Raw genomic sequence first — 23,483 nt, 5'->3', positions numbered from 1 at the left:
AGCAGGGTGAATAATTTATTAATTATTTATGAATTTATGAATTTATGAATTAATTTGGGGTTGGCCATGAATGCAGACATGTTTGTTATTAATAAAGAAGAAGAAAGTACTACAGATGCAGTACACATGGGCACTATAGGATCTGGGGTCTGGAGCAGGTTAATGAATGTAGCTGCTTGTTATGAGCAGCCTGTTGCAAAAACATTTATTCCCATTTCTTTAGCTGAATCTATGACAAATGTCAATAATAACACAGTTTGGCAGGCATAAAAAAGCATTATTGCATCAAGAAGGTGATTCTGTAAGAGCGATTATCCATAAATTTGGCACATCTTGGCATAGTGTGCAGTGTGTCCTTAAAAGTTTGAGGAAACTGGATAAATGGAGGTCGAAAGAAGAAGTGTCAGGCCTAAAAACTATCTGCTGGAAAAGGGTGAGGTATGCCTAATTACATGGTTTGGTAGTGACCAAATGCAGTGACCGCTCCTCAATAAAACGCACACGAGGGCCCGCCTGGAGTTTGCCGAAAGGCACCTGAAAGACTCTCAGACCATGAGAAACAAAATGCAAAAGGAGTGGTGAAACAAAGATTGAACTCTTTGGCCTGAATGCCAAACATTTCATGCAGGAAACCAGGCACCAATAATCACCTGGCCAAAATCATTCCTACAGTAAGGCATGGTGGCGGCAGCATCATGCTGTTTTTCAGCAGCAGGACAGATGAATGCTGCAATGTACTTAAAGTTAACCTGCCCCAGAGCGCTCTCGATCCTTAGACTGGGGCAAAGGTTCATCTTCCAACAGGATGACAACCATAACCACACAGAGCCCAGATCTCTGGTTATCAGAAAATGGCTGTACATCGACGCTCCCCATCCAACCTGATGGAGCTCGATAGGTTCCGCAAATAAAAATGGGAGAAACTGCTCAAAAATGCCAAACTTATAGCATCATACTCAGAAAGATTTGAGGCTGCAATTGCTGCCAAAAGTACTTTGTAACAAGCGTCCGGCTGCACTGTAGATGTGGTTCCTGTGAACATTTAGTTGAACTGATGCTGAAGCCACCGTGTCATGTTGGAGACGAGGTCAGGTATTAGGACAAACTTTGTATTCCTCTCACACCTCTGAAAGCATGATTAGCATTTTAGCTCCTGCCTCTCCTGCAGTGCTTTTACACTTTGAGCAGAGAAACTTCAGAGCATTTTGAGCACTTCTCATGTTTGTAGAGCAAAAGATGAAGCAGTTCTAATAGATCAGTTTCATCAGGCATAGTTTTATGAAGACAGCAGAGATGAAAGTCATTGTGTAACAAAGTTTATTACATATGTCCAAACATATGTACAACACATTTTTCACTAAGAGTGGTTTTTTTGTCACAAATATAAATTATTTAGACTTTCTTAAAGAACATATGATACAGGAACTGTAGCTTGCTTGATGTGGAAGAAAACATGGGCTGGCTGCTCACTGTAACAAATCGGTTAAGTACCCCTGGACAGAAGACGCTTGATTTTCCTTTATATTCTTGTTTAAATATTTCTCAAATCATTAACTCTTTTGGAAAAAGCACACAAATTACCAGAGTGGGTCCCTTCACCAGTTTGCAAAGAATTACAATTTTGTACTTAAAAATGTGCCTGCGTGAGCCCTCCGTATTGTTCGTGAGCTGATATACAGTTTGATAATACAGACGTAAATAAGGCACAAACGGAGAAGCAAAGAAAAAGGTAGGGAAAAAAAAAAAGAAAAATGGGGGTGGACAGGGTCAGATTTGGCACAGGAAAAGTGACTAAAGACAATAAACACAAAGAAATTTCAACAGCAACTTCCTAATTATAATTCAAGAACAAAAATATTGCCAAACGATTAAGTACAGAGAGGAGAAAAAAGAAGAAGAAGCTTATGTCGCTTAATTCCCCCCCACCCCAGAAATAACTGAGTATTTAACCATCGTAATACTGATAATCAGGGATCGATTGAAGTCGTAGTGTTATAAACTTTCGTACAAGTTGTTGCAATAAATACTGCTTCCAAAGCTTTCGATTCATCGGACCTACTAACAGTAAAGTGGTTAAAGTCAACAGAGCAGGAGGATTTCAATGATTTATACTACTACACAATGATTTTTTTTTTCCTTTTTAAACACGTGAGAAGTGTGACTTTGTTAAAAACCATCGCTGCGCTTGTAGAAGAAACAACTTGGCTTGTTTCGTCATTTAAGTGTCAACAGATCTCATTTTAACCTGCATGTTGAAACCCCCATGGTTCTGTTCGGCTACATGTTCGACACAAAACATTTTGAAGGTGCAGGTGAGAACACGGTACACATTCTATCGTACGGAAACCTTCTTATGACATCATTTGCACTTAAAGCTAAACGCAAAAATAAAAGTTCATGTCATGGTTCCTTTGGGAATTATCCCATACATTTACCATTCAAAAAGGCCAAAACACCTTCAGGCACTTTTAGGATGGAGATCATGGAGATTTAGTTCTTGTATCCTAAATTTTCTTTATATAATAATAGTCCATGGGACTAAGCATCCATGAGCGCGCCACTCAGTCTTTCCGTGATTAACTGATGAGTTCGTTTAAATAAAGTTGCATGTTTTAGGTTCTTTGTTTTTCCATCTTTACGACAGAAAACAAAGTTCTTCCTTCACGGCACAAATTCAGAGCCACAGTCACTGTCGGGGGCGGGGAAGAGCAAAAAATAGTTTGGTTTTGCTGGTAAAGAGGGTACATGTTGATTCCCTTTTCAACTGTGAGCTTATGTTTTGGCCAGTCCAGACTTGTCCATCAGCAGCAGCATGTGGCTTTGACCCTGGACTAAATGCTTAAATGAGTTTTTTCAGCCTGCTCTGGGCAGACTTAAGTTTTCCTGTTGTTCCAGTTCGGATCTGCCATGGCATTCAGCTCTCCGGGCCTCTCCAGTGGAGAGCGGGAGTCCTGTGGCGACTTCTGAGCCTGCGGGGAACGAGGGTCTAGAAGTGGAGGAGGTTTTTCAGGGTGGAACGGCCTGTTGTAATGATCTGGCCCTGAAGGACCTGCAGGCCTGTGGTCCGGCATCCTCCTGAAATCCTGAAGAGGACCGTCTCTTCCCTGGTGGTAGTTAGGGCGGAAATCATCAGGACGTCTTCTTTTGGGGTCTGGATGCCTGAAATATAGTTGAAAGGTCGTTAAATTAAAGAAACAATGGTTCTCCTTACAGTGTAGTATTGTAGGGTCTTTACCTTAAAATATTAAGCACCTTGAGGCAACTGTGTTGTGATTTAGTATAGTATTAATCGAATTTATTTATCACTAAAAATAAATTCGTTCCAGTAATAATAATGGAGCTAACATCTCTGTAACTTAGGTGAGAAAAGAGCTTATTACGCACAGTGAACACGCCTGCATTAAACAGAGAGCTCTCTCTAAAATGTTACCCCATTATCTCCTAATGAGCCTAAATAAGTCACCTGATACTAGAGGAATAGAGGAATATTTGGTGCCACCTCATTTTTGTATTCAAAACCTGAAGTAATAATAATAATAATAATAATGGATTGGATTTATATAGCGCTTTTCAAGGCACCCAAAGCGCTTTACAATACCACTATTCATTCACTCTCACATTCACACACTGGTGGAGGCAAGCTACAGTTGTAGCCACAGCTGCCCTGGGGCAGACTGACAGAAGCGAGGCTGCCATATCGCGCCATCGGCCCCTCTGGCCAACACCAGTAGGCAAGTAGGGTAAAGTGTCTTGCCCGAGGACACAACGACCAGGACAGAGAGCCCAGGGATCAAACCGGCGACCTTCCGGTTACAGATGCGATTCCCAACCCCCTGAGCCACGGTCGCCCTTTCAACAAAGTGAAAACATTTTTACTTGAGTATAGTTTCTGGCTAATCTACTAGCCTCTGAAGGTCACCATATTCACGTAAACTCACCTGTCATAGTAGGGTCGGTGACCCCTGTGGTCCCGGTCGTTGCTGTACTGCTCGTATGGTCTTTTTCGAGGAGAGGAGTTGTTGCGGTAACCGCCCGAGCTGCGGTAGGGGTCTCCGTGCGGCCGTCGATCACCGTAGTGGTCCTTATAGCGATGAGGGTCATAGGGATGATGCCGATCTCCCTGCCACGATGAGTTGCTGTTACCTGGGTAGCTGTATTTACGGTCCCTTTGCCAGTCTCCTCGATCTGCAAAAAAAAAAGAAAAAAGAAAAAAAAAAACACAAGCAAGCTGACATTAACTGACCGATGTCTGATTTTTCTCCCTTTGAATAATCATCAAACACACGTACCGTCGTTGCTAAAGTGCCGCTTGTTAGCGTTGTACGGTTCTCTGTGGTGTCCGTGGGGTCCTGGCTGAGTGGAGTGCGATGCAGATCTGGAGGACGGCTGAGTCCCCGTGGAGTCTCGACTGGAACCAGACGGCTCTGGCCTGAATGACTTTACTCTCCCTGAAACGTCCTCCTTCTTCTTCTGCTCCTTCTGCAAATGTCACAGGATAATTTCAGCGCTGCTTAGCCACAGTATAACAGGTCAGGTTTAACCCCAAACAGCTGCTCACCTCTTCCTCATGCGATCGCTTCTTCTGTGCCATTTTGTAAAGCTTGTGTAGCTTCCTTGCACCAAACTCTGTAAACTTGGACACGAAAATCCAGAGATTTCTGTCCAACCCCCCCCCCAAAAAATAACATAAATAAATAAATAAACGATCAGCAGAATTCAAGAGACAATCGTCATGTTCAGTTACACACAGAAAATTCCCATTTTAATTTCTCACCTTCGCCATATTTTGACGTGTTCGGGATCACTGTAAGCTTTAAGGCACTCTGTGATGCGGTCTCCAATCTTCAGTAGGCATGTGCGTGTGTGCTGGAGCTGCTCCTGGTCGCTTAGACCCTCATCTGGTTTGTCCAGTTGCTTTAGGGCCTTTTTCACAGGCCTCATGCGTTCCTTACACTACAAACACACAGACAATGATTAATGCAATGCTTTGTTCTCGGGCATTCAAAAAATAAATGCAGAAATGTGATTTGTTCACAAGAGCTAAGAAGAAACTCACAATACTGAAAGTCTCCTGGTCAAGTTCATCGTCCTCCTTTTCTTCAATGGGAATTGGTTCAGATCCAGCTGTTATATGAACTGGACCTTGAGTCTTCTTCCCTTTGGCTCCTTTAGCCTGAAAGAGCAGACATCAAAACATTCTTCAGCTGCACGTTAAAGCACAAATCCTGTCCGATTTAGCCTGTGTAAATGTGAGGAAGGCACTTAAATTCAGGTTATCAGCGTCTCTGAAATACCTTTTCTTTTCTGGGCTTGGCACCCTTCTTTTCTTTGTCCCCATCCTTTTCCTTTTTGGGAGTTCCCTGTTTTTCTTTGTTCTCTTTGTTGTCCTTTTTCTTCTGTCTCTTCTTCACAGTGGACTTTTCTGTTCCATCCTCCTGATTAAAAACATATAACAGCAGGTCATTAGTCATTATTTATTTACTTTTACTACCATTACATGTACTGCAGGCAGGCCTGCGTCCACACGCAGCCTCTAACATCCATAAAGAAGTAGAATTCAGTCTGACCGACCTTGACCTCGCCCTCTTCTGACGGGTTGTCTGACAGGCGAGGGGAAGAGATGTCGTTTCCCTGCTCGTCTTTAAGAATCTTGTTCTCCTTCTTCACCCGGGGCTTCCTCTTCTTCACTTTGACCTTGAAGGAAAAGACAACGAGTGAGGCTGAGGTACCGAAAGTCCCTTTGTGTACATGCCAATCCAATTTAATGAGATACTCAGTGATTAATAGTAGCACACCTCCTCCCCGGTTTTAGCCTGATCTGTGCTGTCTTGTTCTTTTTTAAGCAGCTTGAGAAGATACTCTGCCCTCGCCTGCAGCTGCTTGGCCTGAGGCTTCTTGCTTGGATCATCTGGAAGAATCTGTACAGACAGATTTTATTGTTAGACTCTTTAATTAATCTGTCAATTTTATATATTCATAAGGAGTGCAGTGAATATGAAGACAGAAATAAAACTGGAAAGAACTTAAAACAGCTTTTTCGAAAGCTTTTACAATAGCTCCATCAAGCCATTTTTCTTTAAATGCTTATAATAAAACTATTTTACATCGTGTGCTTGTGTCATTTTTGCTGTCTTCTACACTGAAGCTCTACTTTTCAGCTTAGCAGTAAAAGTAAGCATGTAACGCTTGCCTTATCGGCGAGTTTAAGGTCAGAATCAGTCTTGATCAGATCCCAGTTGCCAAAGCCGTGCTCGTAGATGCCGAGCAAGAGCTGAATGTCATCCTGCAGATCCCAGTCTACATCAAAGTGAGCCACTTTCACCCTGCACGTCAGCTTAAACCTGGCAGAAGCAAAGTGTTGGTAGTTTTAATCCACAACAGAACATCAAATCTTCAACATGATACAAGACACTGTGTTCCTTCTTATTTCTACAGTGATATCTTACTTATTTCTCTCAGCTGGGTTGGAGGGCACAACTTTGTGCAGCGGCTCGAACTCTTCCTCGTGCTGAATGATGGACTTTGCATTGACTTGCACTCCTGAGATCTTGATATTAATTCCTCGTCGCTTCCCAGGACCTTTAGCTGGAACAATAATAATAATAATGATGCTGCTTCCTCATTTTTGCCACTCAAAAACCGGTTTCTTTATTAGCTAAATGACTAAAAGCGACATACCTTCGACTGGGTTCTCTTTAAGGTGCTCCTCGTGCTCCTGCACTGCAGTCACGCAGCTAGAATGAATCAGTTCACCGAGCCTCTTCAGGTCTGCGATGGATTTGTCCACCAGTTCAGAGTCTCGGGCAATGGCTTCCAACCTGGACACACAAAAATAAATAAATATGCAGAATTTAAACATAAATAAATAAATTAAAAAAAATCTGCTCACTGCTACCTTAACATCTGTGACAATAGGCTTACCTTTCAAGTGGACATCCAAACTTCTTGTATGCCTTGATGAACCTGATGATGAGATTATGAATACGTTTTTATTGTGCTGACGAAAAGATGCTTTCAAAGAAAACCGAATGTCACTTTAAGAACAATAAGAAAAACAACACACGGGACAAGTTTTACCTGCGAATCTCCGCGTCAGTGAAACCCTCCACGTTGTTTTTGCGAGCTCTTGGCCTTCCTCGCTTCTTTGGCTTCTTGTCATCATCGCTGTCATCGGTCTCACTTTCAGAGCCTGATGAACGGTGCTTCAGTTTGGAGCCCACATCACTGTCACTGTCATTGGCCTGAGCCTGAAAGCCAAAAGAGCCACATATTGAGCAGCTGCCTTTTTTCCCCCCCAGTTTTCTGTAACTCTTATGTGTAATAGTGACATAATCCATAATATATACTCAGTCACGAGGCTATGGGTTCATACAATTAAGGGTGATGCAGGAAAAATAATGGAAATGCAAAACATAATGCAAAGAAAATGTCGACATAAAGCCAACGCAAAGTCTAAAACCAGACAATCGAAAACTGTCATCATTATTACTCTTTCAGCTGCTCCCTTTAAGGATCACCACAGGAGATCACCTGCCTCCATCTCACCCTATCCCTAACATCTTCTTCTGTCACACCAACCCCCTTCATGTTCTCCTTCACTACATCCTTGAATCTTTTCTGAGGTCTTCCTGTGTTACTCCTGCTTGGCAGCTCCAGCTTCCTCTCATGTACTCGTTCCTAATCCTGTCCTGGACAATGAACTCTTTGCCTCTCCAGCTAAGCCTCCGGTCTTTTTGTCAGTGCCACCATCTCTAAACCACACTTTATAGCCTTGCTGGTTTCCTTCTATCACTCATCTCCACCCTGCCTGGAATCTTCAACTTCAACAATTTTCTTCAACTCACTCGAGCACTGTCTGCTGCTTTGGATGGCTGACCCCAGGTATTTAAACTCATCCACCTTCAATACCCCATGCCCCTTGCATTTTCACACCTGTCTCTCTTATAGTCACTCAAATGAACATTACATCAATTCCAGCTTTTCTTTTCGATCAATGCTACACTGCATCAGCTGGGAGGTACTCAGTGGGAAAAGCACTATGCAAAGCCTGAAAGCTTAACCTCCACCTCACATCAACACCCAGGAGAGGGGCATCTTGCTTCAATAAACTCCAGCTGAACTTTTAATAAGACCAAACTGATTAACTTTGTATGTTCACTATTCATAGGCCCTCATGGAGGCTGGATGAGTAATGAGAGGGCTCTTCCATTTGGCCATGCAGTGTGGGAGATTCAATTGTCTTGTGGAAGTTAACAAGCTTTCAAGGCTTAAGCTTGTTAGGTAGATGCTGTCATTCATCTCTTTCTTGTATATGTATGCAATATGAAACAGAGACCAGTGCTGCTTTCACAAATAACCTTTCCTACCCGCTTATTAGAGCTTCTGCTTCGAGGCAGCATGAAGATGTCCTCCATCTCCCGCTGCTTCGCCTCCTCTTCAATTTTGCGACGTTGCTCCTCGGGAATTATGTCATCCCATTCTGGAATGGGCTTCTCCTCGAACTCTGGAGTGCTCTCTTCCATACTGGAGAAATTGGCCACCTGCATTGACACATCGATGCGAGAGAAAGAAAAGAGACAATTTTGATCAGTATTTTATAAAAAAATTAATTAAATTGGGTTGGTCTTTGAGGATGCCGTAACAGCTTGCAGATACCTTAAACTGCGACAGAAGTTCATCTGTAGCACTTGAGCCTTGATCACTTTCTCTGGTTTCGGCCAACCTCAAAATCTCATCAATGTCCATTTCCTATAGAAACAAAGATCGTCTGTTTTAACTCCCAAATATGTGAAAACTATTTTAAGCACACACGAGCTTATTCACCCATTTTGATACCTGTGGTTCAGACTCCTCGCCTTCAGCCTCTTTGAAAAGATCTTCTGCACCAAACTTGAGAATAGCGGTCAGTTCTTCTTTATTGAACGGGTTTGAACTGTTAAAACAAATTAAAAGTGTTAATCACACAAAGAACGTCCACATCCCCTAAAACCTTCACTGCTAAACTCTCAAAGTCTTACTTTGTGTTTCCTGAGTTGCTGTCCAGAACAGTTCGACCAGTCGTGTCCATTCTCTGAATGACAAGATGGTCCAAAACCATCTTCTTCTTCGCCCTCTCGATAATGTCCTCCTCCACTGTTCCCTTCGTGACAAGTCTGTATATATTCACCTACGAGGGAAGAGCGCAGATACATTTTTATACAACAATCTCACTAGTTACAAAGCACACCTACGATTACAGACGTGAACCTGAGTGTTAAGATTACCTGTTTCTTTTGACCAATCCTGTGAGCCCTCGCCTGCGCCTGCAGGTCGTTCTGAGGGTTCCAGTCAGAGTCAAAGATGACGACGGTGTCTGCCGAGGCCAAGTTAATACCTAAACCTCCAGCTCTGGTGGATAAAAGGAAGCAGAAGTCCTACAAAACAAAGAAAAACAACAGAAACGATTATGTGAGCAACTGGAAACTAACTAATGGCGCTATTTGGGCCTTACTGTATAATTTATAAACTATACCCTTCACCAAATTTGCCATATTCTGTGTGTGCAATAAAGAGCAGCCCAGGAAACGTGAGGACATGCAGGAAATGGTCCAGCTGGCCAGGACTCTGCTATTAAGGGCATTAGAGCCCACGTGCCTTATGCCCCAAACATTTGGTCATCGATTTGGTCAGCAGTTGAGCCAATAATAAAGAAATTGCTGTAAGTGTATTCTACGTTGTTAAAAGATTAGAATAAAAACTGAAACTCTTTTATTTACATACCTCTGAGCCTTCTGCGTTAAAGTGGTCAAGTGCTTGTTTTCGGATTTCTCCCTTTATGGAGCCGTCGAGCCGCTGAAGAGGAGACAAGCAAAGAGAAATTTACCCTTTGAAGATTTTCCCGCCAACCACTGCATTACTCGTCCTTACATGCCACGCATTGCACTGATCTATATGTTTAAACTGACCACAGCAGCCTAAGACTAAGACTGTAAGCAAAAACAACCCGAGTCGAGTGACTTGCAGGAGTCCGTCTGGCCTTCGGTAGAAAATAACTTGTTGATATAAATAAACACATGAACTCTAAGGCCGGGAGAAGTATGCGTGCAACAACACTGACATCTGATGCCGAGTCTAATCTGCCCAGTGCAGCCATCCCCAAAGGCGCTTTCGCAACAGTCAAAGCCTGAGGCCTCTATTCACTGATGTTTCCACTGATGGTGGCGTTGTTATCATGAACAGGAGGCAAGGCGACAGCACCAAATGTATGGTGAAGGTTATGAAAATACTTATTTATATTCCGTCAGGTCCTCCTGATCTCTAACAACTTATCAAACAAGAAATTGCACATCACAGGAGGTGCATCACTGCCCTCCTAACCCTGGAGAAATCACAAAACTGAACACCACAGCCTGAATAACCACACCAATCAATCCTTAGTGAAATCTAACATTAGCCTTCTATTTTTTTTTTTTTTCAAATCTTACCTGAAACGGATATCGTTTCTTAGACAGGTATTCAGCCAGAATGTCCAACATCCTGACCATCTGGGAGAAGATTAGGACCCTGTTGCCTCTTTCTCTGAGCCTGGTCAGCAGCTTGTCCAACAGTACCAGCTTCCCACTGCCCCTCACCAGAGCCTAGAAGGCACAAAAGTCAAAGCAAAATATCAGTGAGCGGGAAGAGCCGTGTTTTCTTCCTGTGTTAAACTGCAGCTAGTCTCTTTTAGCAGAGCTATCCTGGGGTGACGCTCGGAGCTAAATCGGGTTCACACTGAGATATACCTGCAGGTGTTCCTGTTGCGTTTCAGCGTCTCCATCCTCGGGCTGTTTTATGAGGAAACTATGGTTGCAGCACTTTTTAAGCTCCATTACGATGTTCAGGAAGCCGCTGGAGCTGCCTCTGGTGCCTTTGGCAAGAGCTTTGTAATTCCTTGTTAAAATCCACCTGGAAATATTCAGGAACAAATCAAGTTAATGAAGAAGAGAAATGCAGCCGCTACAAATGGCATTTATAAGAAAGACAGAAGCAATAAATGTTACAGAAGGAAGAAATAGAGTCATACTTGTAAAATTGTTTCTGCTGTGCGGACATTTCAACACGGAGGATTTGCTCCACCTTGGCCGGGAGAGATTTTTCCACATCTTTTTTGACACGCCGGAGCAGGAAAGGCTCAAGGACTTTGTGAAGACTCTGATAGCCGTTTTCCCTTCCCTTCCCATGCTCATCCTCAAAATCCTCCCAGGAGTCAAACCTACGATGCACAGCAGATATAGGAAATGCCACTCGTGTCACACAGGATGCCATTTACCCCGCTTTTGTTCAGTAGAATGCTCACAAGTGTGAATCGGGACGTACTTGTCAGGCATGAGGAAGTGTAAGAGTGACCAGAGCTCTTTGAGCGAGTTCTGTAGCGGCGTGCCGGTAATGAGGAGCCTGTGATTAGACCTGAACTCCATTAATGTTTTGTAGAGCAGGGAGTCATCATTCTTCAGCCTGTGAGCTTCATCAACGCCCAGGAACGCCCAGTTGATGTTTCCGAGCACCCCCTAGAGTCAAATTTTAAGATGCCGTCAGTTATCTCAAAGTATAAACATTCATTTAAAAAAAGAAAAAAGAAGAAGCCTACCTTGTCTTTAAGTAGAATCTCATAAGTGGTTAGTAGTGCATTGAAACGGATTCTTTTGGTTTGATGGTTCACCCACTCATAATCACGGATCTGCACAACACAGAAGCACCAGTTCAAAGTATGCAACTATTTGTCGAGCCAGCAGGAGGACAGAAGTATTCGAATTCGACCTACTATTTTCCTGCTCATGACGTCGCCAAGGTAGACCACCACATTCATGTCAGGGGCCCAGGTGTCGAACTCCCGCTGCCAGGAAGTGAGCGTGGACAGAGGCACCACCAGTAAAAAGGGCCCATAGAGCTGATGCTGGTGAAACAGGTAAGACAGGAAGGAGATTGTCTGGATGGTTTTTCCCAGCCCCATCTCATCAGCGAGGATAACGCTATTGCACCTACGGAGGGGGACAAAAAGATAGTTATGCAGGCTTTGTAAAATCCTATTTGGAGGGGAAGGGGGCGGCCTTGGTTATATTTATTTACCTGCACCAGGAGTGAGCGAGCCAGTTTAACCCATCCAGCTGATAATCTCTCAGTTCAAGGTTGGAGTCCCCAATATATGACGGCTGCTTCTTCAGAGCAACAAATCTTGGTCTTTGCTTTAATACCTGAAATGATAGAAACACACTCCTTCATTTATGAGGAGCAAAACATGCTCACGTAAAACTAAAAAGAGACAAAACAAAGAGACAGACCTGTAGTTACTGGGCTTTTACAAACAATTACTCATAGCACTCAGTAGGATCCACGTTCTACTGTGCACACTTGGTATGCAGCTATTGATTATTTTAGTAATCGAGTAATCTATTGATTATTCCATTGATTAATTGGATGGGAAATACTTTTCTCATTGGTTTCCATTTCAGAAATTGCAATGTTTTAATGCAAACATCTGTCAAAAAATAAATAAATAAAACAAATTAATCCTTTTTCAATTGTATTGAGATGCAATATTAAATTGCATTTTTTAAAGAAAACATTCTTTTCTACATTTTTTATGCAAAAATATATAAATAATCTAAAGTACAATCAAAAGGTCAAAGTCAATAAAATCAGATGTGTATAAAAAAGTAGCCCAAGTACATTTCTATTGGCTTACAAAAAAAGCTTTTATTTTTATATTTTCAAATATTAACACAGTTTAATTAATACAATATTTTATATTATTTAACTTTTAGTCTGAAAATATTATGAAAGCCTTATAATTAATCAGATGTAGTACACCCCATTCCCCCTTTAGACTCACCCCTGTTTGCTGCAGGTATCGAATCCATGTAAAATAGGACGGCTGCCGTTAACTTACAGTTAACTTATACAGCTTTCTGTATAAGTTAAACGTGTATCAGACTATGTTGACAGATCATCTGCATGTTTTAATAAAACTTCTAGAGGCCTAGTGCAGACTTTTGTTGTGTAAAACAAACAGGAGTGGATTGAACAACAACAAGGTTCGCTTTCCTTCACATCAGAGTTTGTTGATCAGGTGCTTGAGGAAGGATTCCTGCTAGCTGCTTCCCAAAAGGTTTTAATTGTGGTTACAGGAACAGCTGTTTTGGAGTCACAAATGTGGCTTGAAAATCTATTGGTCGCTTGTCACATGAGTGTGAGTATCCTATGCTTTCCTTGAACTGTTTCGCCCTAATGCATGGGGTCGGATTAAACTGTGCTTTGATAGGACTCCTTGCAGCCTTACCTTGCAGTCTTTAGAGGGAACTGTTTTGCTGGAGTTTCGGTTCATGAAGCTGTCTATGCAGTGCTGAAACTTCTTTCTAACCAAAGCTCCATCTTCCCAGCTGCACTCGGAATAGGGCAGACCCATCCACTTGCACAGGAACTCTGGTTCATTGGAGGATGGAGTCTTATGACTATGAGCTGTTCATTGAATGAGAAAAATGTTAGAAAGGTGATTGTTAAAACTGTTCTTGTTGCAGAGATGGTGGGGAAGAAGTTTAGCAACTTACAGGGGAAGTCAGAGGATCCCGGTGTCTTTCCTGTTTTTGTTGCTGTTAATAACAAAAATAATTTTAATGGTAAATGAATTAGTTCTTATTCTTATATTCATACATCCACCCATGCACAAACACTTTCATACAAGCACCACCAAGACTGGAGCAGCCAGGGATTAAACCCCTAACTACCTCCTGAGCCACAGTCGCCGCAAAAATATAGTTTGCCCACAACTTACATCGAAACGGTGTTTTCTGCAAAAGCGAGAACATAATGATTTCTTACCGATGATACGCTCCACAAACTGAAACTGCTTGTTCAAGTCAGAGGTGAGCTCTTGCTGGCAGTTGTGAAATTCAATGTCCTCAGGGGACGCCTTCCTCAACCTACAAACACGGACAAAATTGATGGTGAATTTCAGGGGTGGTGCACACTTGAAAAGAAATTCTGTGTAAATGCGAGGGTCGGGATTTTCACCATGAGTTCAGTTCATCATTTTTCTTCTTAAAGTTCTCCAGTTTCTTCATCCCCTTGACTTTCTGCTGTGTCAGAGAGTCCATGCTCTCCCACGTGTTGTGGATGTAGGACCAGCCCTTCCACTTAATCAGGTAATGAGACTCCCCTTCATCCTTCTCGGGGTCAAAGCCTTCACACGGGTCCCCATTTTCCTCCACGGCATACACAGTAGTGCAAGCCCCAGTGGCTACAAGAGACAACGCTGACCTTTAGACTCCACAGAAAGCATTTGAGTGAATATAGGTTTAAAAATAATGAGACGAGTGAAAAAGTATCACCTCCTTTTTTGCCAGTCCTGGCATCCATTACTTTCTCGATGGTTTCGCTGTCGTCGTCCTGCTGCTCCTCACACGCGTCACCTGTCATTTCGATCAGGTCATCAGAGTCCGTTTCAAAGTCATGTTGGTCCTCTTTATAACTAGAGCACAACAGAAAGATGTGATGAAGATTAGGTGGTGCATGCGAGGTAAAAATGTTACTGGACTTCAACCCGTTTTAACACCAGCACTTATCTTTACATTTTTGCACGCTGTAGTGCCAGTTTTGGAGCATTTAAACTTGCTATACATCAATAAAAATAAAATGCATATATATAGCTGCGGTAGGACTTACAGGAAAGAGGGAAAAAAATCCCAGGAAATAATATCACTTCCTTCATAGCTCATACAGCAAGACTGACGACACATATTCCATTCTTGGAAGTGCTATGAACAGCTGACAAAGCACCTGCGTCTGGATTATAATTTTATTTTGTTGTGTGCACTTTTTGTTGATTTCTACAAACCCATTAATGAAAGGCAAAGGCATTCTGGGATATGTTGAATTCCTGATATGTAAGTGTAACTCATCTGGCTTTATATGCAAAATAAAAATACATTTCTCCATCTCATTTGGCTAAAATTTTACTGCCATTGAAATGAGTGCGGACACTCATAAAGGGTTAATAACACTGGTCATAGTGAAAACTCTAAATTACTTTTAAGAAAATATCCTTAACTTTAGGTTCAGCAATTCACCTTTTGACTTTTGTGGCACCCCTTCGTCGCGTCTGCCTCTTTGGAGTGTCTTCCTCATCATCGTCGTCGTCGTCGTCGTCATTGTCGTCGTCCTCTTCTGCCGACGACTCCTGTTTCCGGGACTTCTTCGCCTTCTGAGAGAGCTGCTTTTTGGCTGTTGACGATTTGCCCTGAGGCCTGTAAAACAGAGTTAAACACAAAAACAAAAGAAAGAAAGACAAAATCCACTTAGACACGCTAAACCAAAATTCCTGGCTCGTTCATGTCACACTTTTTTTTGGTTTCTGATTGTTTCATAGGTGATTCTAAAAGCTTGAAGCAGCCAATAGCATTTCACACAGAGCACAGCTGTAGCAAATTTGAGCAAAAACAAATGAGATGTTCGGACATGTCACAGTTTCATCAGGCTGGAGTGTTAAAACGTTTTTACTCAAACCAAAGAAAAGTCAAACCAATCAGCTCGCTCACACAATATGAAATGATTTAGAGATGCCCAGTGGGTAGCTGTCTGATGGCCAGGCTTCACTTCACTCTTACCTTCTAGCAGGAAGTCGTCTGGATCTAACTTTTTTCTCTTCCTGCTCACTGTCTGTACTGTCGGAAGCATCCTCCTCCTCCTCTTCATCATTTGAGTCATCATCTTTCCAGATATTTCTTATAACAAAGAAATGCCACAAGTTCACCCTCCACGCCCATGACTTTGCCATTTTACCGATTTTAATTGAAAAAATAATGGCCGTAGGGTGTTCATCACAGCCCAATTTTTTAAAACCAGGGTTAAGCCACTAATTGGATTTTAATGTCGAACAGCACCTGGCTGGCTGGCTAAAGCTAACTGAGCCCATTCTGAGACAAACAGATACCCATTTTAAAATAAGCTTTAAATGATAAGGTTCACAATATGAACACAGGCTGGCAGCAGAATGACACAAACTGACATGAACTCTAAAAACATGGGTTGAGTTCAGTGCACGTATCATGAAAATTCAAAAATATTGAAAACAATATTGTGCTGTACTGACAAATTATAAATAAATGAAATAATGGTGAGATTATAGTCCTCAATAAGGTATTGACAGTCTCTATACTTACTCCTTTTTCTTAGCCCTGGAGGTTTTCCTTTTGGGGCTTTCGCTCTCAGACTCACTGCTGCCCTGCAAGAACAGCCAGCAGAAAAACATTTCAATAACAAGAAGCACCCGACAGCGCAAACCCTCCACCAAGGCAGCTTATTCTCTCCCTCCCTTAACAATACTTTCTTTGAAGAAATAAAGCATTCTGGGGTCAACTTGAAAGAAAAGCAGATGTGAAATGTAAACGTGAAATCACAGGTCAAATGAAAATTTGAAATGTGATATTTAGAATCCTCATTTATCAGAATCACTTCATAAACGTTGCCAATACAAACAAAGGCAGCAGAATTTTAAGCGTAGTTTTAAAGATAAGACATTTTATGCAAGTTTCACCTTATTTGACCTTAAAGAAGAGGTCAAAGGTCCACAGCAACATGACATTTACAATCCCCATAAAACATATCCTATATGCCTATATGACATAATCATTTTGATTGGAATGAGAGAAAATTGGGAACGGACGGTTTCAGAAAGACGAGTTTTACAGGGATATTCAGGTGTGTCACGCTAACACAAGGCATTCACACACTGCATTGCTAGTGCTACCCATCAGCCTACTAGCTGATAGGTGTGTGGTATGAATTTTTCTTCGTTCTTGAGTTATGAAATTCACAAGATTTTCAACTTTGTCCTCAAGTTCAAGGTCACTAAAATTCAAACTCGTCCAAGATTTTTAGCAGGTCGTCCTGTTGTATTTTGAATTTTAAAATCCAACATTGTCTTGTTCTCGAGTTGTCGCATTCACAAACTTGGGTGTCCGCCTGCCCAGCTGGGCAACAATACCCAAAAGACCCAACTCAACCATGGATCTTATCAAGCATTCTTCAGATTACCGTAAGTTTTCAATCATTCTGGGCTAGAGAGGTAATTCAAATGCTGCCTGAAAGATGAGCCAAAATGACCACATAACTTCATTAGGCCTGCATGCAACTTGGGTAATAAAGGGTTAAATTGACCTTAAAGATCTTGGTGGCTGTAAGGCAAATCTGTATGTACCGCTAACATGACGCCACTTTTGTACCTCTATAAAATTTTATCAGAATTCATTGCAATCTTTAAAGCTACAGGCAAACACGCACGCAAATGCTACCAAAAATAACCACCTTGGCAGAGAGAATAAGTGTCAAACAGACCAACACTACAAAACATCCACTAGATGGCGTGCATGGCTTGTTTATAGCAGCTGATGTCAATGCAGATAGCTGCAAACCAGTACTGCTCATTCACATCTGCTTACCCCAGCTCCAATGTTTAATCGAGCTGGCTCCTGCCTGCTCCGATTGGACCGCCGGACACCGTACACATCTGGATGTTCTTCCCACATCTTCGAAAGAAAACAATCAGATGCTATAAAAAAAAGCCACGGGGTTTTCTGTATTTCTTTTTGTAAATGTAACATGTCGTCTTTTCTACTCTGCTGTTGTAAGCTTGCACTACAGGGCTGAAAGTAACGATGAGTGTGTCGATTTTTGCCTCAGCTCATTTCGTCATTGCTGCAAACCATCCACAAGCCACTGTGACACGTCAAAATGCATAGTTCTGTCAGACGAACGACGAGTGTACACATATATTCAGTTTACGATTAGCTGAGAAAAGAAAAGCAGCAAATCTTCGCTCACGAGTTAAACATTAACTGGGATTTTTCAGAACATCAATTGTTCTGTTGACTCGTTATTGTTACTGTAACCTTTTATGGCCTTTATCAAGGATTTATATCATTAAAGAATAGCCTTTATCCAGCTCCACCTAAAATTCAAATAATCTTTATGGCTGAGTGTCTGTATCACGTCTGTGGGAGAGTAATGTGAGAACATTGCATAATCACGATGACCTAGGACACAGCAAGAGCCTGACACAGATAGAAGGACAGTCTGGATAAAGAAAAGCTTTTACTGCAAAGAGCTAAAGCCCAAGTTTGCTGCATGTCACACCTTCATGATCAGATTACCACGCTCATGAATTAAGTCATTTCCATCACCACTGCGAGAGGGCAGGAAGTACAATCTGGTTGAACACAGAACGTCTCCGATGGCCTTTACCTTCTTCACATCAGCCAGGCGCTCCTTCTTTCTAACTGGCTTGTCTTTGACCTCTGCTGCGGTTTGCTGTGACTTGGACTCTGCAGATTCGCTCTCTGACTCTGAGTGACTCTCTGACTCTGAGGAGCTGTTTGACTCGGAGTTGTGCGATCTCCTCCTTTCACTGCCATGTTCGCTCTCTGACTGACTTCCCGACTCCGACGCAGAGCGGTTGGATTCCTCTGAAGCCGAAATGCTACAGGAAAAAGAATATGTTCATTTGACTTTGCCGTCAATGATGGGCTATTGCTCAAAGAGCTATGTGCAGCATCATGGCAGTAACAGGAGTTGTCGGTGGCAGCAATAAAAAGAATAAATATTTATGTAAATAAAAAAGAAAGTCTTAAATTTCAGAGCACACCCCCACATGAAGGGCACAGCGAAACTGCAAAAGCTGGATGGCATCAGTAATTCGTGACTTGGCCGAGAGGAAGCAGAAGCCTCATTACATCATGCTCCATGTTCCTTACTCAGCTAACCATCTTATAATAACCTCTTTCTCTCCAAGGCTCATAAATCCTCTTACAGGCATTTTAAACAGGCCTGCAGTGAACAGACCTGGTTTCACAACTAAAATACATTAAAACTGGGTCAAACACATTTAGCAGGATCAGTCTTTTCCACTCTGCCATCCTCTAAATGCTTGTGGCATAATGCAAAGCTATGAATTACCACAAGAAATATATAATTAGAAAATGCAATAAATAGGTGAATTTCATCCGTAGAAAAGATTAAAAACAACCAAAGAATTTACAGAAGCACCGCAGCCATCTGTAAGAATGGTCACTGTTCAGTGTTTATTGATCACTCACTCCTAATCTTTTAACTCAATCCCTTAAAACCACATGAATGGTCACAAGGAAGGTCAATATAGTTGGGAAACTAACAAAAATACTACCACTACTAGTTAATCTGGTAAGAATATGTTATCATGATATTGCTGATGAGGCTTTGATACTTTGGAAGTCTACAAGACTTAAAGTCAACTGCTTCCAGAAAGTTGTCAGTTTTTATTGTAATGCACTTACTTGTTTTTTCCTGTGGCATGGGTCCTTCATACAATAAAAGAGAAACTAAAACTGAAACAAATCAAAGCTAAACTGAAACAAGCAAAATTACTGTGGAAAGTCATTTAAATGGTTTACAAAAAATCCTAAACTATAAGCTCTGACCACAAGTGCACATTTCTTCAGTTTAAAACGTTTTAAGGGAAGCTTGGGCTGTGAGCAGTTTAATAAAGCTACGTTCTTCTATGTTGTATGAAAGTTTTATAGAGGCCTGAAGACGTATAAGGATTCAATGAAATAAAAATAAAAAAGAAGAGACATTTCGTTAGCCAAAAGGAGATAAAACTAATGCATAAAGCAATAAGAATTTTAAACATCTCATCAGATTAATATTTTTTCTGACGCTTTCAACTTTGATGCAAATGAACTAGCCTTGTGCGTAAACATATAGGTTTTGGCCGGAAGTTTCAGTAAACAGGGGTTATCAGTGGATAGATTTCTGTGTGCAGTTATCTTTTTGGACACAAGGCGTCACCAGAGCCCAGCATGGCTGGGCATAAATCTCAAGCAATCACTGCCTTTTACAATGGATCACATTTTAAACCATGAAAACGGCATCGTGTCCCATAAATGTTTTCATTAAAAACATTTGGTGTCATTACGTCTAATGAGCATCATTACTTTTATTTTGAAAATGGAGAAAGTGCTTATAATAACCATCTCGTGCCCTTTTTTAGACGATGGGAATTATGCTAAAGGCAAAAATAAATTAAAATGGTTGAAAGTACGCTATTACAGCATACACATGTTGCGCTCCTTCAAAGACCAAACTCGGAAGTAGATGGCTTCTTCCGCTTTAAGTGAGGTCAGGAGTGGGCGGGTCATAGAGACGTCCTCGAATTATTACTGGCTGGCGTGTTGCTAGGTGGCCACCTAGCCTATCACAGCCCTCCAAGCAGTCTCCCTAGCATCTGAGGTCTTCCTGTTCCTCCTCTGTGTAGTTCTGAGCTGAGTTTTAATACTGGTAAGTGAGCAAGCTGGGTACACAAAGCAAGGGCCATTTTGTGACTCAGGAGAGTATGTAAATACTACTTTCATGTCATTTAATTACACAAACCGGATAGATTTCCCTCATGTTGTTATTTTGGTTGCTTTGTTTGAATGCTCATAGTGCTCAGCTCTCTGTCTAACAAAGTCAGGCTGTCAACCCTGCAGACGACACGTTTCAGTCACACTAGAGGAAAATACTAAAATGGCTGCCACAGGATCACACACAGAGACTACAAGTGTGATGTAACCTAACTGCAGTGTACAGCCAGTGTAATGCTGTGAGGGTGCTTGCAAACTGATGTGTCTTTTTTTTTTAAACAGTCTATTGAGGTCAGGTCGCAGTATTTGCTTTAACATGGCAGTTATTCTTATACTGTTAGAAAAAAGCATTTATGCACTGAGAACAAACAGATCCTGAAGAAAAAGAGCAGCTAGTCACCCCAGCATTATCCTCAAACCATGCAAGATTATTTGATGACATCTTTATTGATCAACAGATGTTTCCACTGATTTTGATACGAAGATTTGGTGTACCTGAGGACCACAGGGCCTTGCAGACATCAACAAAACACAATAATAAAAGTGGACAATAGGGCAAGAAAATGCCACTGTGTTAAAGTATTCAGACTCCAGGCCAGAGGCCTTTACAATCAACCTAGCAGGAAATACAAATAAAAGCTAGATTTAAGTAAAAATTACCACTGTTTAGCTTCAAACATTCAAAATATACATGTTCAAAAAAATACATTTACATCCATATACCCAAAATAAAATGAGCCCCATAATCATTTAAATGTAGTGGACATGAGGATAAGAGAAAAAAGTTTCGAATTGAAAATGCTCTTGCAGGAAAGTAAAAATAACACCTTAAAAACATGTTAAAATTCTGTAACATAATGTAAGGATGTGAACACTGACATAACCTCTTTTTTTACTTTTAGCAGCTGTAAACAAAACAAAACACAAAAAACAACACAAAAACTGTTTACAACCACTGAGCTTTAATGGCTTTTTAATAAACAGAAATAATCCAGTATTAAAAGGTAGATGTGGTAAAACTTTAAAATATTTGGCCAAAAATGTAAATACAGAATAAAATAAAAATAAGTAGAGACTGACATAAAGTGAGAGTTGTGGGCACTTGCAAGGTCCAGAAACTGTCTGGTAAAGTATGTTACATATAAAATAGTTGTAACACTGTATATATTAATGTCCAATGACAAATCAGTGCACCATTTCAGAAATAAATCAAAACCCCAAAATCAACAACGTTAGTTAAAAAAAAAAAAAAATGGTGCAATGCAGTACTAACTCCAAGACAAGGTCATATAACATTATAGCGAACGGACATTAAGACATCTGTGACAAGTTTTTTTGCAGAATAATACAGGAGGAAAGGCTTTCCCAGTGGTCTAACACATGCATCTTGTGGGCAAAGATCCATAACACAGGCCTGAAACCTCAGTATTGAGTGTAAGAAATGGTAAGGGGGGAAAAAAAAAATCAGGGTGTGGCTATTAAACAATAGCAAGGTCATTCAAGACACTAGTGCACGTCTTCAAAACCACGTCGCATATCTAACACAGGTGATCAACCATGCTTGACAACGTAAACAATCAAAGCAGAAACGAAAAAAAGGTAAAAAGTATAAGGCTCATACCTTGATGCATTGCTTTGAGTCGATCCTTCATCCTCTTGTTTTTTACTTTTACTCTTCATCATTGTTGTATCCTGAAAATCTGAATGGATGTTGCTTTTGTCCTGGTATTTACTGCCAAAAAGTTAAGAGGAAGCATGAACTATCATACAAGTCCCACAAGATTGCTTTTGCTCAGGTGGCAGCTAAAGCCTCGGCGGTGCGACACGAGCAGGGAAAAAAGCAACAAATCGAAGAAAGTAAGGATCATTATTTACATCGCTGGGTTAAATAGACCTCACAAAAACGACAGGTGCTCTCACAATAAGTTAAATGCCTTTGAATGTCTTTCAATATAGTTCACAGATCGAGCCGCATGCCGTTAATTCTAACTGCGTCATCAGACGAAGCGGTAGAAAAATAATATTTAAACATGAAGAAAAACAGTAAATTAAGCTTGACACAGTGTAAACATGTCAATTCAACGTGGAGAAAGGTGCTAGTCCATAAATGAACTATTAGAATCTCGTTCGCCCTATAACACTTTAAATATGCCTCCGACTCGAATAAAAATAAAGATGTAAAGATAATTACTTAATAAATTACAAAAACAGCCTTGTTTCTATAAAGCTCGTAGGCCCCTTGCATTCTTCATCTACTGAGAGAGCGACAGAGGAGAGGCAGCAGCACACTAAAAATGGAGGCGCGCCATGGCTGCCAGAGACCAGTATGGAAAACAACGACGAGCACTTCGCCGGAGCAGACGGCTCCTACGGCTCGAAAAAACAGCACTAAAACGGCACAAATCGCGTAGATTTTCGTTAAAAACACGAGCGCACGATCGTTGCCCTCAAAATTTCATCAAAAATCGAGCAGTCTCGGACGAAAAACAGGCAAAAGAAACGATCTAACGAAAGCCCATGGCACCCTTCCCAAGGCTCAGCCGCCATCTAGAGCTCCTTCCCTGCTCTGAAAGCTTTGCCTTTGATTGACGTTATTTCCATTTACCCCACACTCAGGTGATGTTTAAGTCCCTCCCCTTTTATTATGTTTTTAAAATTCGTTTATATGAACTTACATACATTTTCTGCCCCAGGACACAAGCCTCAAAGTGAAACCTTTCTTGCCCTTTGATAAAAGGTAACAATACTGAGAGGCTGTAAAAGTATATATTTTGCACCAATTACATCACTTCCTGCGCAGGCAGGAAGAAGGACGACCAGTAGCCATTTTAGAGAGCCTTTGGAAACCATTTGGGCTCTGACCAGAAAGCTTTCAAGTGAAGTGTATTTTCAGGTGTTTTAGGGTTAGTTAAGCTTCACCAGTGGGGCTAATTAAATGGAAAAAGGGGAATTTTAATCACTCCTTTCTCTTTTATCTTATAAATCAACTTGATAAATTCCAACTCGAGTCTGAAGCTCAATTTCTATGGCCATACCTTGATAATTATTGACACAAAGCCAATGAAAAGTAATGTGATATTTTGTATGTATTCACAA

At 41.3% G+C, this 23,483-nt stretch overlaps 1 protein-coding gene across 6 annotated transcripts; it reads right to left on the bottom strand.

Moving 5' to 3' along the window:
- Nucleotides 1-1,300: 1,300 nt before the first annotated feature.
- chd2 (chromodomain helicase DNA binding protein 2) lies at nt 1,301-22,955 on the bottom strand. Of its 6 annotated transcripts, none has more exons than XM_080304691.1 (38): nt 22,009-22,955; nt 18,253-18,487; nt 17,451-17,537; nt 16,173-16,234; nt 15,618-15,734; nt 15,081-15,257; nt 14,343-14,482; nt 14,026-14,251; nt 13,834-13,934; nt 13,563-13,604; nt 13,295-13,473; nt 12,085-12,209; nt 11,780-11,996; nt 11,606-11,695; nt 11,335-11,525; nt 11,042-11,230; nt 10,761-10,923; nt 10,464-10,616; nt 9,760-9,831; nt 9,264-9,413; nt 9,018-9,166; nt 8,836-8,932; nt 8,656-8,748; nt 8,367-8,540; nt 7,078-7,247; nt 6,922-6,963; nt 6,679-6,818; nt 6,447-6,585; nt 6,191-6,341; nt 5,796-5,918; nt 5,572-5,694; nt 5,295-5,435; nt 5,057-5,173; nt 4,775-4,953; nt 4,559-4,658; nt 4,290-4,479; nt 3,939-4,185; nt 1,301-3,159 (listed from the first exon to the last, which is right to left on the bottom strand). In XM_080304691.1, the coding sequence occupies exons 1-38, from the start codon at nt 22,068-22,070 to the stop codon at nt 2,874-2,876; spliced, it is 5,439 nt and encodes a 1,812-aa protein (XP_080160817.1). In that variant the 5' UTR covers nt 22,071-22,955; the 3' UTR covers nt 1,301-2,873. The 6 variants fall into 6 exon arrangements, with proteins under 6 accessions (XP_080160817.1, XP_080160820.1, XP_080160819.1 ...); XM_080304692.1 differs by lacking the exon at nt 1,301-3,159 and adding an exon at nt 3,528-3,849; XM_080304694.1 differs by lacking the exon at nt 15,618-15,734 and having other exon boundaries at nt 22,009-22,949.
- Between the last annotated feature and the right edge of the window lie 528 nt (nt 22,956-23,483).

This window comes from Astatotilapia calliptera, chromosome 7 (assembly GCF_964374335.1).
Source record: "Astatotilapia calliptera chromosome 7, fAstCal68.1, whole genome shotgun sequence".
NCBI lineage: Eukaryota > Metazoa > Chordata > Actinopteri > Cichliformes > Cichlidae > Astatotilapia > Astatotilapia calliptera.
The sequence above is the reverse complement of the archived record's forward strand: the minus strand, read 5'-3'. Positions and strand labels throughout refer to the sequence as shown.

What these genes read in the sequence shown, in the direction of transcription:
- chd2 (XM_080304691.1), bottom strand. Translation starts at nt 22,070, where the DNA reads ATGATGAAGAGTAAAAGTAAAAAACAAGAGGATGAAGGATCGACTCAA. An exon ending in ACGTCATGAGCAGGAAAATA is followed by an intron (nt 11,696 to 11,779) that starts GTAGGTCGAATT and finishes TGTGTTGTGCAG; the next exon opens with ATCCGTGATTATGAGTGGGT. An exon ending in CACCGACCCTACTATGACAG is followed by an intron (nt 3,160 to 3,938) that starts GTGAGTTTACGT and finishes ACTATATTTCAG; the next exon opens with GCATCCAGACCCCAAAAGAA.